General features: G+C 38.3%; 2 protein-coding genes across 2 annotated transcripts; both read right to left on the bottom strand.

Moving 5' to 3' along the window:
* Positions 1-1,937: 1,937 nt before the first annotated feature.
* On the bottom strand, positions 1,938-7,857 carry kiss1rb (KISS1 receptor b). Its single transcript, XM_085368554.1, is given in 7 exon segments — positions 1,938-2,174; positions 2,937-3,077; positions 3,173-3,374; positions 3,376-3,415; positions 3,923-4,090; positions 7,645-7,683; positions 7,686-7,857. Coding segments are annotated over 7 exon segments (999 nt in total).
* Positions 7,858-11,560: 3,703 nt separating this feature from the next.
* On the bottom strand, positions 11,561-16,934 carry isca1 (iron-sulfur cluster assembly 1). The gene is made up of 4 exons (XM_085368619.1): positions 16,836-16,934; positions 15,026-15,079; positions 13,279-13,384; positions 11,561-12,590 (listed from the first exon to the last, which is right to left on the bottom strand). The coding sequence occupies exons 1-4, from the start codon at positions 16,914-16,916 to the stop codon at positions 12,442-12,444; spliced, it is 390 nt and encodes a 129-aa protein (XP_085224745.1). The 5' UTR covers positions 16,917-16,934; the 3' UTR covers positions 11,561-12,441.
* Between the last annotated feature and the right edge of the window lie 1,794 nt (positions 16,935-18,728).

Here is an 18,728-nt window from a genome sequence, read left to right as displayed (position 1 = left end):
CTCTGTGGCTCCTGTTTTAAATTGAAAGCATAATTAAACATTGTTCTCAAAGCACCTTGTACTCAAATGTTCCCCTAAGTCAATATTAGAGTAAGAGTACTCTGGGTTAGTGTTATTATATTTAAACTATTGTGAAATAACTACTGTGAAATTTTCCCAGACTGTTTTCCCTTTGATCTTAAGTACCGTAACAACTTGATTTTAAAAGATTTACAACATTGTAAAATATTTAACTTAAATTATTTATTAAATTAGATCATGCAGAAACTTCTTAACTGAGATCAAATTATTTTTTTCCTCATTTCAATTATTTCACATATATAATAAACTATACATTGATCTTACACTTGCCTTTTTTTTTTTTTGACCAGTTCACGCCAACGAAGTTACTTACTTACTTGGCAGCACTTGAAGGCACCACCAGGACCCAAACTAGGACCCGTTGTCACGTGACTGGCTGACTGCACCGTCACGCCACCGAAAATGTGAGCGAGCAAAACTTCAAGTCTCAAGTAATTTGAAAGCACTTTACACGTATAGCAGGAAGAGCACTGGTTGCTCTTTCGCAGTATCCTGTTTATTCAATGATCAATTAATCAATGCTGCAGGAATTTGGAATATTGCTTGCCAGCATGAATTGATTCTGCAAAGTTATGGCATTGAGAAGAGGAGGAATAACAACATCCCATAGAGCTTATATGGAACCTCTCATATTGTGTCTGTGCCTGGATAAGAAAGAAAGAGTTTCAACATTTAGACACATTTTGATCAAATGTTTCCTTATTATCCTGATAGCTTCTGATTACTTTTCATAGAACTATGTTTCAGCGTTCTATTTTTTTCCTATTTTGATGTATTGTGTCTAACTGCACACTATAGAAGGAGAAAAACACACTTTCCACTTATAAATACCACTGAACAGATTATTTCCCCCCACAACAGCAAAACATCTGAAGAGCAGAATATTAACGGGGTTTAATGGAGACAAGTCGCATGCGCTCACAGCTGCTTCCTCAAAAAGTCAACATCAAAAGAGACTACATAGGGTAGCATCGTGGAAAAAAAACAAAATATAATATATCCGAGCAAACAAACGCAACATATTGTGTTTTCCTTCAGATTTGATTCTGTCTAATATCTGCAATGATAGAGAAAATGAACATCCCACAGTGTCTTTTACACATCTGCTCTCTGTAAGGATGGACGTAAAGACGTAAATGCCCTTCGTCTGAAGTCACTCTCACCAGTAGCTGCACACTGTACCACCTTGTCACACACAATTGACAAAAAAGACACGGTTTTCACTATTTGAATCTAAACTTTGATCTCTTCTTAATCCTAACCAAACTCAAATGCAGACTGATATGTATTTGTTATATATTTGTCCTCAAAATAACAACATTTCCCACAGTCAAAGGTGGAAGTGTGAACATGAGCATTTTTAAAAAAGATGAGATGAAAGTAAACAAACGTTTGAAAATGTAAGCACAACAGACTAAATTGAGTCAGTTTGAGTGTTTACTGCACAGTATTGCACAGAGTGTTGTGTTACCAAAGATTCAGCAAGACAATTTTCTATCAAATGGAAATAGTCCATTGCAGTTGCTGTTGGCACAGTTTGGGGTTTTTTTCTACGAAGTTGTAACAAAGGTAAAACCAGAAGCTCTAGCAGTCAGGCTGACAGCATTAATTTAACCGTAACTTAGAAAAGCGTGACAGAGATAATTGTATTTCAGCAGCTCGTGAAACACACGAGACTCGCTTGACCGGTTTGTCCCTTTTTAGAGATCACATGGAATTATACAATGTTTCAGTGTGTGTGTGTGGGTGTGTGCATGTCCAAGCAAACATACACTACAGTGATCAGACTGCTCTCATCTCAGGAGAAAGTATAAATAAACAATGAGTGCACCGTGTCCAAATGCTCAGCATGGCCTTTAGGGGCCAGATGAAAGAAAGTGCATCTCTGCTTCTCCTTTGGGTGCCTGATGATCCGTCTCTACTCCTTCCTCTGCGTCTGTGTTTCCCACTCTGACTCTCCCTCTTGAGCGCCACAGCAAAATGGCAGGGAAGGCATGCTTGAAAGCCTTTCTAAAGTTGTTGCCCGTGAAAGCATACACAAACGGGTTTACAGAGGAGTTGGAGCAAGACATGCAGTGACCCCAAATCTTCAGCTGTGAATGCAAAATTAAGGCGCACTCGATTTTCAAGTTTTTCAATTCAAATCACAACACCAGTCAGCTCAAGGTGCTTAATATTGTAAAGAACCTACAATAATGTTGGACTATTGGAAGGAAAAACTCCGTCTTAACAGGAAGAAACCTGTGGCAGATGAAAATAATCGAACGCTGTCGCTGTTTTTAAAGCGACAGCATCGGTTTCTGTCATCACAGTACTTTTGTTCACTGTCACACCTTTAAGAGCTACACTAAGACTGTATACTCACCTAGTGACACCCTGAAAATGACACTCCCTAGCACTCCCCACCCCTGGCATTTGATAGACATAGATCCTGAGAAAAAAAAAGTAAATTCTGGGTGTATTTGACTTTGTTCTGAGGTTCTAGAGAGGAGCCAAGGGTTAGCTGCACCAGCGATGACACCTGTTAGGGGTTTTGCAAACTTCCCTACATCTGGATCTTCTTGTCATTTCTTGCTAGATATTTTCACAACAACAAACTTCAATGGGATAACCAAACATCTGAGTAATAGTTTTGTAGTTGTAGTTTTCCCAAAACCTTGACAACAATAAAAAAAATTGCGGTCTTCCTGTTAAAAGGGAGCTCTTCCTCCCCATCACCCTGCTTGACAGCTGGTTGTTTGGGTTTTCTTTTTAATACTGTAGGATATTGATTTTGCATTTATTGTATTGAGCTGGTGTTACATATAAAACAAAAATGAAACGATGACCATCTAATCAGTAATAAAAGAGATCACCTTATATAGGATGTAACTCTGGAGGCCAAAAGCTTGCAGGAGGATGCAAACCTGGATCGGCCCCCGACAGACGAGGAATAGAGACACCATCACCACCACCATGCGAGAGACTCGCGCCCATACTGCTACTGCACGATTTAACTGGATTAAAGGAGGCATTGCCAAGTCTTTGTAATTAAAAGGAATATTTGAAATTCTCTGTGGATTTAATATGTGAAAAATAAATAATTTCCTACTTGGTAGCCACTGCCAATGGGATTCATGCTGGGCTGGCCCATCCGCTTGAGCATGATGGCATAACACACAGTGATGGTAAGCAGGGGTAAGAGGTAGACAGCTAGAAAGCTGTAGATGGTGAAAGCTCTCTGGAGATGGGCAGAGGGAAAAACATCATTGCAGTATGTCTGAGGACCGAACCAGCAGTATCCCACCTCCAGCGACAGGGATGGACAGAAGAGGGGACATGGCATGTAGTTTCCCTTCTTATACTGTGGCAAATAAAAAATAACAAGAAGCACTCAGAGAAGTGCAAACCTTCGCGAAGGCAGCTCACTCTCTGGACAGGATTTACCTTTGAGGGAACAGTACTGCATTTTGTGTATATTCATTTTGTTGTATTTGTTCTTTGAAATGTACTTTAAGATGTTTGTAATCCAAGTAAAATCCTATAAGTGTAGCAGATGTTTGTTTTGATTACACAAACCTTATATAGGAGAAGATAATGGATAATAGGTCATCTCTTTCCCGTAGTATATTTTCATTCTTTTCTATCCTATAAGATGTTTTGGGGTCCTAAATTATAAAACTTTTTGACAAAGTTTTATCAGAATTAATTAAAAACTTTTTGAGAATGGTGTTTATAGACAGAAAAACAAGCACACATCAATTATTGGATAATTAATTGTCCATTAAATTCATGGATTAAATAACTAGAGTCCTATTTGTGATGTGGGTGCACATGTGTGCATGGTATGTTTGTATGATACCTATTCAGATAGACAGGGAGATGGCCAGAGCCCTCCGAGGCGTCCGATGTCTCAGAGATTGCAGAGGGTACAAAGTCACGTAGCAGCAGTCGACACTCATTGCTGACAGAGTGACACATGTCGCCTGTGCAGTCACCTGAAAACCAGGAACACAAGGTATGTCTGTTACTAGGCAAGGCAAGGCAAGTTTATTTGTATAGCACAATTCAACAACAAGGTGGTTCAAAGTGCTTTACAGAGACATTAGAAACAAAAACAAATAAAAAGCATGATTTAAAATTGATTAAAACAAGCAAACAAACAAACAAACTAAATAACAAACAAACAAAACAGTATGTAAAAAAAAAAAATCAAAACAGATAAAATCAGAACAATAGATAAAATCAGTAGTTAAAATGTAAGTTTTGAAGTTTAAGCTTAAAAGTGTGGATTTGGTGTTACTATCACTGTGCAACAAAACATTTTTAAATCTGTGGTGTCTGGTGTATTTTATTGTGTTATATCTTGTAGAAAGTGAAACTACGAGAAATATATGCAATTAATGTGTTGGGAATTTTGAGTATTTGTGTTCATACAGGGAGTGCAGAATTATTAGGCAAATGAGTATTTTGTCCACATCATCCTCTTCATGCATGTTGTCTTACTCCAAGCTGTATAGGCTCGAAAGCCTACTACCAATTAAGCATATTAGGTGATGTGCATCTCTGTAATGAGAAGGGGTGTGGTCTAATGACATCAACAGCCTATATCAGGTGTGCATAATTATTAGGCAACGTCCTTTCCTTTGGCAAAATGGGTCAAAAGAAGGACTTGACAGGCTCAGAAAAGTCAAAAATAGTGAGATATCTTGCAGAGGGATGCAGCAGTCTCAAACTTGCAAAGCTTCTGAAGCGTGATCATCGAACAATCAAGCGTTTCATTCAAAATAGTCAACAGCGTCGCAAGAAGCGTGTGGAAAAACCAAGGCGCAAAATAACTGCCCATGAACTGAGAAAAGTCAATCGTGCAGCTGCCAAGATGCCACTTGCCACCAGTTTGGCCATATTTCAGAGCTGCAACATCACTGGAATGCCCAAAAGCACACGGTGTGCAATACTCAGAGACATGGCCAAGGTAAGAAAGGCTGAAAGACGACCACCACTGAACAAGACACACAAGCTGAAACGTCAAGACTGATTTTTCTAAGGTTTTATGGACTGATGAAATGAGAGTGAGTCTTGATGGGCCAGATGGATGGGCCCGTAGCTGGATTGGTAAAGGGCAGAGAGCTCCAGTCTGACTCAGACGCCAGCAAGGTGGAGGTGGAGTACTGGTTTGGGCTGGTATCATCAAAGATGAGCTTGTGGGGCCTTTTCGGGTTGAGGATGGAGTCAAGCTCAACTCCCAGTCCTACTGCCAGTTTCTGGAAGACACCTTGAAGAAGGTGGTACAGGAAGAAGTCTGCATCCTTCAAGAAAAACATGATTTTCATGCAGGACAATGCTCCATCACTCACGTCCAAGTACTCCACAGCGTGGCTGGCAAGAAAGGGTATAAAAGAAGAAAAACTAATGACATGGCCTCCTTGTTCACCTGATCTGAACCCCATTGAGAACCTGTGGTCCATCATCAAATGTGAGATTTACAAGGAGGGAAAACAGTACACCTCTCTGAACAGAGAGGTGTACTGTTGGTTGCTGTGGTTGCTGCTGCACGCAATGTTGATGGTGAACAGATCAAAACACAGACAGAATCCATGGATGGCAGGCTTTTGAGTGTCCTTGCAAAGAAAGGTGGCTATATTAGTCGCTGATTTGTTTTTGAATGTCAGAAATGTATATTTGTGAATGTGGAGATGTTATATTGGTGTCACTGGTAAAAATAAATAATTGAAATGGGTATATATTTGTTTTTTGTTAAGTTGCCTAATAATTATGCACAGTAATAGTCACCTGCACACACAGATATCCCCCTAAAATAGCTAAAACTAAAAACAAACTACAAACTACTTTCAAAAGCATTCAGCTTTGATATTAATGAGTTTTTTGGGTTCATTGAGAACATGGTTGTTGTTCAATAATAAAATTATTCCTCAAAAATACAACTTGCCTAATAATTCTGCACTCCCTGTAATATCGAGGAGCTTATCTGGGCACTAAATAGACCTTTGCTCAATGTGACAGTCTTCTTTTCAGATGAAGGTAAATTTGGCATTTTATTTGGAAATCAAGGTCCTAGAGTCTGGAGGAAGAGTAGAGAGGCCCAGAAACCAAGGTGTTCAGCATGCTATGTCGTCTTCTGATGTTGTAGCTGGTCTCAGCCAGAAGAACATTTCATTCTTTGATCTGCTAACAAGCATTATGGAGATCCAGTTTTCCTTTTCGAGCAGCACCTGCCCACAGTACTAAACATCTAATAACATAACATGCTGACCATGTTATTACTGCTTGATTTGATAGATAACTGGCCTGACCTGGCCTAACTGGCCTCACAGGATCTATGGGGTATTGTCAGGAAGAACGGGAAAAATATACAACCCCAAAAAAGGAGCCGAATGCTGCCATCAAAGCAACCCAGGCTTTAAAAAAAACACAGCAGTGCCACAAGCTGATTGAGCCATGCTATGCTGCACAAATGGGGGTTATATGGTAGGATGTTTCTTAACAAGTGGTTCAAGCGGTATAACCTTATTTACAGCTATGGTTTACTTATGTAGTTTAATCAGATGCCTCATGTGTAATCATCTGATGTGTCTTAGAAAGTTGGGGATGTCTACAGATAGTAATGCCATTGCCAAAGAGACTGGATGGCTATGCTACATAACTGATAGTTATGGGTATTCATTCAGTGGTGATTCTGGGCATTTTTCAAAGACAGAAGGAAGTTGAACTAACAGGCATGAAGCTGTGCTCCTCATCAGCTTGTGTAAGTAAAGAACTTTTAAACTTGAAAAATCTGTCAAGGAAGACTTATCTTTCACAGAAATTTCAACTGCATGAGCAACACAAAGGACATAAACCAGGAATTTTTAATGTAACTGACAGCCTTATTTATTATTTTTATTAATTTGATGTTAACCTGGATGTTATGGCAGTGCTTTTTTATTAGCAGTATTTTAATTTTAGCCAATTATTAAACTGATATTGTGTACCAGCTATCAAAGTGCAAAATTTTTTTTATTTTTATAAGTGTAAATTCAAAAAAGTCTTTTTTTTTTCAGTATTTTTCTTTCTCTTTTTTTTTTGCATTATTTGGAAGCTGCACATTAGTTATCTGATGTACTTTGTATAATGAGCTAATGTCTCACTGGACTTTTCAATTATATTATTATTGCAGAACACTTACATGGTGTTTGAATTAACATCTGTTGAAGTCATTAACATCATTAATGTTGAACAGTTAATGGTGACTGATATTCTGTTTCAATTCTGTTGCCACTCTCATTTTTCCAGCCTGTCATAGTTTCTGTGTAGTGTATCTCACTTGCTGAAGAAGTCTTTTACATGTCTTAGCATTTATTTTTATTTCATTGTTAATGGCTTTTCATGGTAAATATTTAAATTAAAGGAATCAAAGGGACAGAACAGCAGAGTTACTGTTTTTTTTTTTTTTATTCAATCATATGTTAAACAAATTTTTGTTTTATTTACATTTGAAAAAATAAAACATTTCATGGAACAGTTAAAACAAGCAAACATATGAGAGCTTCTTTCTAAAAACTGCAGTGTTTCAGAGATATTTACCTATAAAGAAATTGGCAACAGTCTTCATCTTCTGGTGATAACATGGATCACTAAAGAGTTCCCAACTAGACCGACCAGCATGATGAAGCCAAAGAAAGTGGGGACCAGCCAGGCATTAACCAGCACCGGTGGCCCTTGGCCTGTCAGAGTTGCAGACTTGTTGCATACAGACAAACACTCTGGACCGTGATCAGAGTCTGATTCCACCATCATCTTCACGCATCAAAGCCAATGATATTTCTGCAATAAATATAAACATATCAGTGTATAATTCTCAATATAAAAGCAGAGTGCAAGAAACGCAAAAGAACAAAGACAACAGAGATTTTAAATCAAATAACCAAGACGTGAATGAAAACTATCAGCTTCAATTTAGGTGGTTTAACAAAAGTATTAGATGACATGTTTTGACATTTGAGATACTTTTATACATTTGTATTTATTTTTAGAAAACTGAAAATAATTGGACAGGACTGTATGGCATCAAGTAAAGATAAACTAATATATAAGCAAATTTAGTGATTTTTTTTTTAACAATAAGCTTCTCTTACCTGTGATGTGCTTATTTGCTTCGGCAGTGCTCCTCTCTTTGCGTTCTAAACCAAGGTGCAGCACTGCTGTCGATGGATTCTCTGCAGGTCTGACATGAAAAGACTGTTATACACCACTAGACCTGGTGGGTTGGCATGTAGGAAATGATGGACGATTTGTTTTGCTTTGCGTCATTTATGTGTGTGTGTGTGTGTGTGTGTAAGAGTGAGAGAGACTCAATATCATTACCTGTAATTAACCAGGACTGGGTGACCTTGTAAAAGCTAAAATTGTTTCTATTTCCTCGTCAGGTTAATGTTAATAAGCTGTTGCCTCTGTGCCAAGTGAAAAGAGTCACTATGCTCAAAATTTGTGTCTTATGAGCAAGTCTGTTGAGTCCAGATAAGTGGAAGAGAATGGATCTATCATTATCAAACTTTCTGAAAGTCTTTCAGAAATGTTATTTAGATATTGCCACACATTTTCAGTCAAGCTGATAAATCTGACCATTTTCAGTTTTCTTTTTATTACTAATGTTTTCAAACCACTAAACACTGACCTATGAATCATTCAAATATATAAAAATGGATGAAAAAAGTAATTTGCTTCTACATACAATAGATAAGTACAGTTTTAAATTGTATCTTTAGGTTCTTTGTTATTAGCAGCCTACTGTAAAAGTACATAACTTGTTTCCAATTCATTAGTTAAATCTGCAAAAACATAAACGATAATACAGATTGATAGTCAGTGTAATATTACTTATTCACCAAAAAGTTGATTCCTGAAGAACTATTAGCTAAAAATGTGGCATATATTGGTGTGGTGTGTACTGTGCTTAAAATAACGGACAAATGGAGGACAAAAAGAAGCAGGGCTAAAAAAACAACAACAAAAAAACAAAAAGACCCAGAAACGTTCTCAGGTGACAGGTGAGTATTAAGAAGCCACTCTTGAGGAAGGTAAACAGGGAGACAATGCTGAGGTACGCCACTTTACACAAGATCTGCACAGCTTGATCTCTCGCCACCTCCGGTACAATTAACTGTTATTGGAGCTCTCATTAGAACCTTTGAAGCCTTGGCTGAAAAGTAACAAGTAAACCTTGCCAGTTTCACAATGTCATACACAGAAAAAGATGCATTTGAGTATATAATCCATGTCTGTTTTTGTTGTTTGACATATTAACCTGGCCACTAAACACTTAAAAATTATTTTTGCATGAAACAATAAGAAACATGTTTGTGCTGAGATGTCTTTATAAATCTGCATATTTTATTTTTACTTTTTGGGTGAAAAAAATATCTAACTTTATTCCCTGCATATCTAATAATGATTTTAGTGGATATTTCATATTATTAGGACTATGCTTTTCAAGTCTCAGAATGCTTTATGGAACATGGTACCATTCTGACACGTAATTATACATTTCTTGCCTCAATGACCACTCTGCCACTGAGTGTTAGTGCTAGTTTCATTTGCAGTTTATTTCTTCTGTCAGTCTTGAACTTTCCTAAGCATTAAAGAAGAACATTCTGACTGGTGGTGTGAAGTTTTCCAAGGTGTCTGAGATTTCCTCAGGGCTCCAGATTTCTTTGAGGCACCCAAAAACAGCTTCCTCTGGAGGTCCAGTAAATCCTTGAAGAACCATTTGTTGGTTGTCCCTAAACCAGGATGAAGCAACAGTCAGTGAAGGATCTATCGCTGATCTAGTAATTATATGTATCAAAATATTTCCAATTTTTATTAAAAAATTTTCCAATTTTTTGATAAGTCTGGAGTTCCATCATGTGAATCATCTCCCATTCTTAATCTCACTGGGAATTTACAAACATTTTAACATCTCACATTTATTATTATTTATTATGATTTTCAACAAATATTTGCTCATGAAAAATCCATGAGAAACTAGTTTTCAGATCTTAGATATTCTTTTGTCAGTTTCAATAAAGTATGCATCTTTGCCTAGGTTTGTGGCTAACCAAATGTATGTCAGTGTATGGAAAGTTATAAAAACTGCTCTCCTGCAGTTTTTCATTAAAAAATGGAATACTCAAAATCTAGATGTCCACCCAACTAATACTGATATATAACACACTTAACTAAGCTGTAACTGCATAATAGCCATGGCTACTATTCAACCTTAGAGCAGTTAAGAGCAGTGAACTTGTTCAGCCTAGTTCACCCTAACCTACATGTGACAGTTGCAGCTACAACTGTTTACTGACCAGTTTGGGGAAACTGTTTAGGCAGCAGACATTGTGGTTCACGTTGCTCCCGTTTCCTCCAAGCCTGCACTCCTAGGATGTACGGATATATCTCTTGCTTTTCAAGCTGTTCTGAGTCAGAGGCAAAGATCTCTGATTTTTCCACCAGGTGTGCAAAGAGGACTGGATCTGGGAATGATAACGTGGGTTGCTTTTGTCCCGCCTGAGATGCAGGGATGCAGGCAAGAACGAGTACCGGAGCACTGAAGCTTTCTCTCAGATGATCTTGCCTCTCATACTGACACGTGGACAGCTGACAGAGTTTTTTAGGGAGGACAGCTCTAGATCTGAAGTTCCCATGATTGTAAGAAGTTCCTGGCTCTGTGATGGAGAGGCTGATGTTAGCATGAATGCTCTCATTGGGTGATGTTTTCCTCTCAGCTAAACCCTTTAATAACTCTGAAATCTAAGACACACAAAAGACAATGGTACATGAGGGGTTTCACAAAAAAAAAAAATGCACAAGGCAATCAAATATTTCAGCCATCATTCATGACCCATAGCTAGAGCCTAGCCCAGCTACTGTTCCAATTCATTTGTGATGTAGAACTTTACTGGGAGCTGTTCTTGAGTCTTTCTGACAAAGAGCAGTTGTTTCCTGATGAGTTTCAGAAATTCTTTCAGTGTTCATGTTATTTTAAGTAACACTTAAGACTAGGACCATTTAGATTTGGCAATGGTTAATGAAAAATCATGGACTGATGCTGGTGTTTGGGAAACACCTCAGAGAAAAAGGCAATCTTTCTACACATACTGATTTTTAATACCTTGAGCTCATAAGACTCTCTGCTGCCATCCTTGTTTTGACTGTCCATGACTGTAGAACACCTACAATATAAGCAACAATAAAGTGAACTGAAATTGCATCATTTCACTGTTAAAGCTCTAAAATAGAGTTGAATCTTTCACAATGACAGTACCTCCCTCTCTGTCTCCAGCCTGGCTACAAAATGTAGGCAAAAAAAGGCCAAAGGCAGGTGGGCAGCAGGCTCAAGTAACTGGACTCTGTGGCACAGCAGTGACACAGAATCACATCTCCATGACAACTGTGATGATTCTGACAGTAACAGGTGGTCAGAGTCCTACATGCAAACAGAACATGAAGCACAGGCTGCGGTGTGATCCATTTAATCTTCTTTCATATATACACTGACATATTGCACAGGTTACAAATCTTAAGAGCATCTATACAAACAAAATCCTGGCTTTCATCAAGCAAAAAGAAAAAACAGAAACCTCATGTTTCACTTGAGGGATGCATATTTTGTGCGGGTTTTTTTGTGCGTATATTGTTGTTGTTCAAGGGATTTAAAATCTTAGTTATTTACACACAGAGATAAATACATACTTTTCAAAAAGCTTTTACAAACTGATAAAACAGTTTCAAGACACTCAAGCTCTTCCACTTCTGCATACTACTGGTACATGACCCTGGATAATAGCACACCTTAAAGGCGTGTTTGTCAAACAGCTGATTGTTGGCTTTCTGCAAGTTTTGGAGGACAGATTCAAACGTTGAAACATCATGCTTCATCCTTTTGTTTAACAGTGTAAATCCCATCTGATCTCAGCTTTAGTGAACATGTTCTCAGGACATGTATCATTTTCTCCTCACACAAGCCATGGCAGGACCTGACTGAATTTATGAAATAACATAGCTTTAACCTAAAAAGTCATTTCTTTTGAGGTCCTAAGAGATTTTTTTTTTTAAAGTTGCAGAGCCGAGTATAAACAGTTGTCTACATCAGAGGTATCTGAACCTAAAAATCGTTTTTGTCAAGATGGTTCTGACTACATCAATTGCATTACAATCTTCTAAGCATCAATATGCATACATGGATTTCATAACTACATATGCACGAGTGGTTTGCAGGAGAGCAGTGGTAGTAACTCAAGGATGCCCACATCTCAAAGGTTCCCTTACATCAGACTTCCTTGTCAGTCTTTATCAGTGAGACAGGGTCTGGAGCAGGGAAGGGGGACTGAGGCTCCATAGTGCTCATATGTTGAAGCTTTCTCCACAACCACATGTGCCTTTGATGTTAGGGTTGTTGAAGACAAATTCACTAGACAGCTTTGACTCCACAAAGTCCATCTCAGTTCCCAGAAGGGTCAGCTGGGCCTTCTTCGCTATAAACACTCTTACACCTGAAAAAAGGTCAGAACAATGTCATCACTACTATCAGGTTACAGCCTTATGGTCGGCCCCTATCTAAGAAGTTTAGGGTTGGATTGTTTACAGGCAGTGAAACACAAATAGTACAATCTGTGATAATGTTACAGAAATGGTCTTCTGAAAATGCTCAACTTAACCTAATGTAGATTTCCCTGCATCTCAAGAAGGAAAGCTGTGGAGTTGATGTTAACCAGATTAACCCAGGTTAATATGGCTAAAAGAAAAAATAAATCCTTTGTAAATGACTGAGTTGCTGCCATGCACCACAGTCTGTGTGATGATTATTCACACCAAATTTGGATTGGTTTGAAACAGAAGTTGTACGTGGTGAAATTGGAGTGTGCACAGTACAAGTGGTCAAAATGGGACTTTCATTGAGAGACTTACAAACCAAACTATGCTGAAAGGAGTCGAGAGGGGTCCAAGAAGATAAATGGGAGCTCAATGTGAGATCATCTAAATTTAGTTTTGGTTTTTTTTTTTTAATCTTATTTTTAATCCTGGAACATTTTAAAAATTGCACTTGCTGAACCTGGAAACACATAAAAACCTTAAACTTTTTCAATCAATTACCTTACCCAAGAACCTAGTGTGGCAAACACAATCAGTCTTACAACAAAGTCCTTTCTCAGCTTGGATTCATTATAAAACAAAGCTTACCATCCTGTACTACTTCCTCATCAGACTTTTCTTTCTCCTTGGTGTAGTCCAGTGTGTAAGTCAGCCCATTACACCCACGTGTTCTCACCCCAACCTTCAAACCAATCTGATGGAGAACCAGATATATGTTAACAGACTTCCCCCCCCTATTTTTTTGTAATATATGCACTAAAGGAAGGATGAATGATACAAGAAAAAAAATACATCTTCATAGTTTTATTTTTAAACATTATTATACTTCTCAGTAAAATGTTGCAGTTTAATTAGTAAACCGTCTTGACACTACTCATATCTCAAAATGCTTCTTTTGTTCCTGTGAATTTAATGGTAGCAATAATACTTTCTACAGAGGCAAAGCTCACTCTGAATGCTTGAATGTCCCTGTTTTAATTAAATAACTGACAGTTTGAGCTGTAATTCAAAAACCAATTTGCTGACATTAGTAGTCTACTCCCCACAGATATTCCTTATAACATTTTTAAATTTAATTTCAAGTCAAATGATTCATAAAAAAAAGAAGGAAACTTTAGCAAATGAAAAAATAAGGTGAACATGTTGCTGTTTAATCCATACAGACAAAGCTCATTTAGTGATGGGGGTGTATCTATACTGATATGGATTGTGTGCGGTGTTAGGAAGAAAAGAATTTCACACAACATGATGGATATGAAAATTAGCAACCTACAGAAGACTGAATTCAAAGACACCCTGAATATCAAAGTGTAAAAGTTATGCGGCAGGGTAGCCCATTTGGCTGAAATTTCATTGCAGCAACTCAAAATGCTGCTCAGTAGTTTGTATTGCCCCCGCAAGCTTGTATGCATGCTTGACAACGTCGCGCCAGGCTCCCGGGGATCTTATCCCAGATCTGGACAGGGCATCACTGAGCTCCTGGACAGTCTAGGATGGATGTGCCTCCCCAGACAATCACTGACTGCCAAACCGGACATGCTAAAAAAGCAGCATAATGCTCTCCATGGTTTCCTCAAACCCTTTTACATCAGTACATATGTTCAATGAACATACTGAAAAGCACGGGTGGAATTGGGTATGCATTCCTATTCTGTTGCAAATGCCAATCAGTGTGCACAGCGCCCAACAGACGATGTTGGGTCCACCCTCATGAAGTCTGTTTCTGATGGTTTGATCAGAGACATTGACATCAGTGGCCTCATTTTGTAGGGTTGTGGCCATGCTCAATCTGTTCCTCCTTGCACAAAGGAGCAGATACCCACATTGCTAATGAGTTAAGAACTTTTTAAGGCCCCGTCCAGCTCTCCTAGAATCTTATCAATCCTCTTGAGACTGTGCTGGGAGACACTGCAATGGCATACATTAATGTGCCATCCTGGAGGAGTTTAACTACCTGTGCAACCTCTGGAGGGTCCAGGTATATCCTCATCACCTCCCCACTAGTGACACTAACCCTAGTCAAATGCAAAAGTAGTGAAAAATTGTCAGAAAACACGGGAGGGGGAAAAAAATGTCAGTGGACTCCACCTATAAAACTATTCCTGATTTGGAAGTCGCCTCATTGTTGCTCTTCTAGTGCACCTGCTGTTAATTTCATTAACACCAAAGCAGCTGAAACTGATTAACAACCCTGTCCGCTACCTAACTGACTAGATCAATATGACAGAATTTTATTTTATTTGGTGCTATAATAAAGGAACACTTTTAATCAATGTATAAAGAAGCTTTGTCTTCTTAATTGGATGATGTTTTATTGGCCATATTCATTACTTACATATTCTGGTCTGTCCTGCAACAACAATCTGATCTTGCTCACTGCTGCTGGAGTCTAAAAGGAGGCAATAGAAGGTTAAAATGTTACTGGCATCAGCTACAATTTACACTGCATTCAGATGCAAACAATTCATTTGGCAAAGGATTGTTTCTAAAAACAACAGAGAAAAATAATGTTTAGCTGCTGTTGAAATAAAATCCACTCTTTACCCCCCCCCCCCAAAAGGACAGCAGTGTCATAAAATAACCAGAACTTCTGCAACCTCAGCTGTAGCAGTAGTTGCTGAAAGTATCAATGCCAGTGTGTGAGTTCTAATGTGGAGGCATTTGTGACACAAAATACCAATTTCTGTACGCCATTAAATTGTGATCATCTGCATGTGTTGCTGTGTCACAACCCAGAGTTCTTTTAAAATACAAAGTTATGTACTTATAGGTGTATTTATTGTGCTGGTGTATTTATTACCACACCAGCACAAGGTTAAAAATAACTCATCGTGCCATAGTAATGTATACAGTAAAGAGCAGTGGTAGTAACTCAAGGATGCCCACATCTCAAAGGTTCCCTTACATCAGACTTCCTTGTCAGTCTTTATCAGTGGGTTTTGTGGGTAACGGCAGTCCCCTTATGTAAGGCACCATTTGCAATTGCATTACTGAAGGATGTCCCACTATTTTAAGTACACTTCAGTACACTAATGTTATCAGCAGAAACCACCATGCAAGTACATTATCTTGCAACAGCACTGTTACTAGAGCTCATCAGCTGAAACACCAATAGCTGAGCATATTCATCCCACCCACGAAAACAAGTAATGACTCTGGCCTGTACTGAGAGCTTACTACACGCCAAGTGCACTCTCAGAATTTTATTTACATTAACATTAAATATCACACTAGGTACTTTAAATTTGTCATACATTTATGTACAATTACCTAGTCTGGGAACCCACCCTCCGCTTTGGGGGGATTTTGGTTACAGTATATAATGCAAGCAAAAACCAGAACATGAGCTAAATAGCTATAAAATTGCAATTATTTTGAAAACTACTTCAAAATAATAATTTTACAAGTAATATAAAATTTGTTAACTACTTAAAGTTTATTGGCCAAAAACAGTGAAACCAGACTCGACCCATCTATTTTCTGAGCATGTAGAGTTTACACAGCAAACGAACCAGTGTTACCATTTGGCTTATGGGAAATGTGTCCACTGTTCTTTAGGACTGATACGGGATATGATTCGGGGTGGTTTTTATTCACTGGCGATGCTGCCAACTCTTTGCGAGCCTCAATAATCAAACCTGAGGCTGCAATCAAACCTGTTACAACTTTTACTCCATAATCCACAACATAATAAGGCCAGACACTTTTTTTTCTAAATCCCAAAAGAAGCTTAACTTTATACCGTATGACTTGAAATGGTGACTCTGCTTGATATTACGAACGTCCGGTTTGCTGTCAAGGTACAGAAACTTCAGCAGCACACTAACAAAAGGCGTCTTGACTAGCCACTTATCAGCGTTAGCATCTAGCTGAGCCCAACGTCGTGCTTGCAGAACCGCCACAGTGTTTACTCTAAATATTGTGAATGTCAACGCAACATGAAAAAGTGCAGCGTTACAATAAGGGTCAAGAAAAGTTGATATTAAGTTGATCTGCGTGTAACAGATGATTAGCTAGCTTAGCCAACGTACACAACTAACATCATACCGGACGCAGCCGTTAACCCCAGCCTTATTCGAGCACTATGTACTCACAGCACATAAAGTGCTTCACATGCATGTATAACCAAAAAATTATTAACATACCAGTGTCAACGCCGCTTTTGTGGCCAGTATCTTTCTTTTGCTGACCGCTCGAACGGTCGCTCGCACCACGGATGCAGCCATGTTGCTCGCAACTGTAGAAATCACAACATAGGATTGCGCAAGCGTATAAAAACTTAGCAAACGCCCCCAAAGAAATATCCGTCCATCTGATTGGCTACTATTGCGACGGACAGTTGTGGCTGCAAACAGGCTTAGGGGTTAAAATGACAGGATGTCACTGTTATGCAACCTTCTCTTACAGACACGAGCCTTGTGTAAAATCCATAGGTAATACGTACTTCTGCGGCGGTGCTCATGCGTGGACAATTTTCACCTTATTATTTACACCCATTGTTATTAAACAGTTATTTGTACCGTCAAACAGCTTGGTTTTCCAGGCTTACTAGATTTTCTAGAACTTAAGTTGTGGGGTGGGGGGGGGGTGGTACTACACAAAAAGGGAAAAAAGTGAAATTCTTTCATCGTTTTAAACTATTTCAGCTTTGGTGACACCTGCAGGATTTGCAGTATATGATCTAACACATTTTGAAGACTCCTGGCATTACTGCTTCATATACTTTAAATATTTTGAGGAGGGGAGGGGGGGGATAAATAAAAAAAAAATAATACATTTTAAAAAAAGCACACTGGAATTTGACTTCAGTTTAATTCTTTGAGACAAACTGGACAATGAGCAAACCTTTCCTAACACAATCAGGGGTCCCTGACACCAAATTAAATCCTCCATTTAATCCTAGTAAAAATAAAAATACAGCTGGTATTAAAGCAATTAAAGCACACATCCTTTAAAATAAGAAATATGATTACAATACCAACATTTATTTTTATTATAAAAATCAGTAAGAGTAAGATATAATAAAGCCAGACACCCTACATAAGTTGAATTATAAGCAGGCCTTTGAGACATTAGCAGCAACATAATCCAAGGGGCTGGACACCCACCCACCCCACAGTGCAGCTACCAATCTGTGGCAACATTACAATGAAATGAAGCCTTTGTGGCAAATAAATACATTTCGCTCTCCAATGAACTAACTGAGATTACCTCTAGTTGGAGCGCAGTGTGTGCAGCCAGCCAGAACAGCTTTTCATTTTTTTCCCCTTCTTCCTTTTTAAAATATCAATTTTAAGAGTCTGCACAGGAAGTTTTTTTTTACCCAACTTCCCTCAAGCATGTGATCCTCTACCATCGTTACAACACATCCTAGCAGTGTGAAGACATATAGAAAATTGAGAGGTAATGAGCTTTTACCTTCCCTCTACTAACATCTGCAGGCAGTTTTAGAGCAGTATGTATCCATGAAGCTTGAGTGGACCAGCAGTCTAGGAATAAAACTGTGATCCTGAGAAACATATCTACATGGTGGTTTCTCTAACAAAAAGGCACACAAACATGGAGACACCTTGCAGGTAGTTCTGTCTTCAAGAACACCAGAGACATGGACAGATGGTCATCAGTGCAGAGGACAAACACATGATTTTATAATTAAAAATAAAATAAAAAATACAGATCCAGGCCATTAAAAAGGTATACTGCCATTAAGAAACATCTTTTCCCCAAATCTCTAAAACAACACTTAAGGGAAAAAAAAAAAGAAAAAAAAAAAAAAGAACGCATATGAATTGAAACCTTTTTGGTTTAATGTGAAATAGCCTTGACGTTTTGATGTTGAGTAGCAGACTAATATCATAATCAGTTTATCATTTCAATCTGACTCACAGCTGTAACAGTGTTTATAAACGCTGGTCTACCAAATTAAAGGACGGTTGAACCTTCAAGTGTCCACCAAAACAATTAAAAATAAAATTTAGCATTAAAGATACAGTATGATGTCAAAAGATACCCTACTGGGATCTAAGCTATTAGTCGTC

This window comes from Diplotaxodon limnothrissa, linkage group LG12, assembly GCF_057381915.1.
Source record: "Diplotaxodon limnothrissa isolate DT_005_m linkage group LG12, D_limnothrissa_male_GT1.1, whole genome shotgun sequence".
NCBI lineage: Eukaryota > Metazoa > Chordata > Actinopteri > Cichliformes > Cichlidae > Diplotaxodon > Diplotaxodon limnothrissa.
This window is presented reverse-complemented; position numbering and strand designations above follow the sequence as displayed.

Bases quoted from the DNA above. Each gene is read 5' to 3' on its own strand.
- isca1 (XM_085368619.1), bottom strand. From the start codon at position 16,916: ATGGCTGCATCCGTGGTGCGAGCGACCGTTCGAGCGGTCAGCAAAAGA. The intron at 15,080-16,835 runs GTATGTTAATAA...GCCTCCTTTTAG, and splicing joins CAAAAGCGGCGTTGACACTG to ACTCCAGCAGCAGTGAGCAA. The intron at 12,591-13,278 runs GTAAGCTTTGTT...ACCTTTTTTCAG, and splicing joins TGAGGAAGTAGTACAGGATG to GTGTAAGAGTGTTTATAGCG.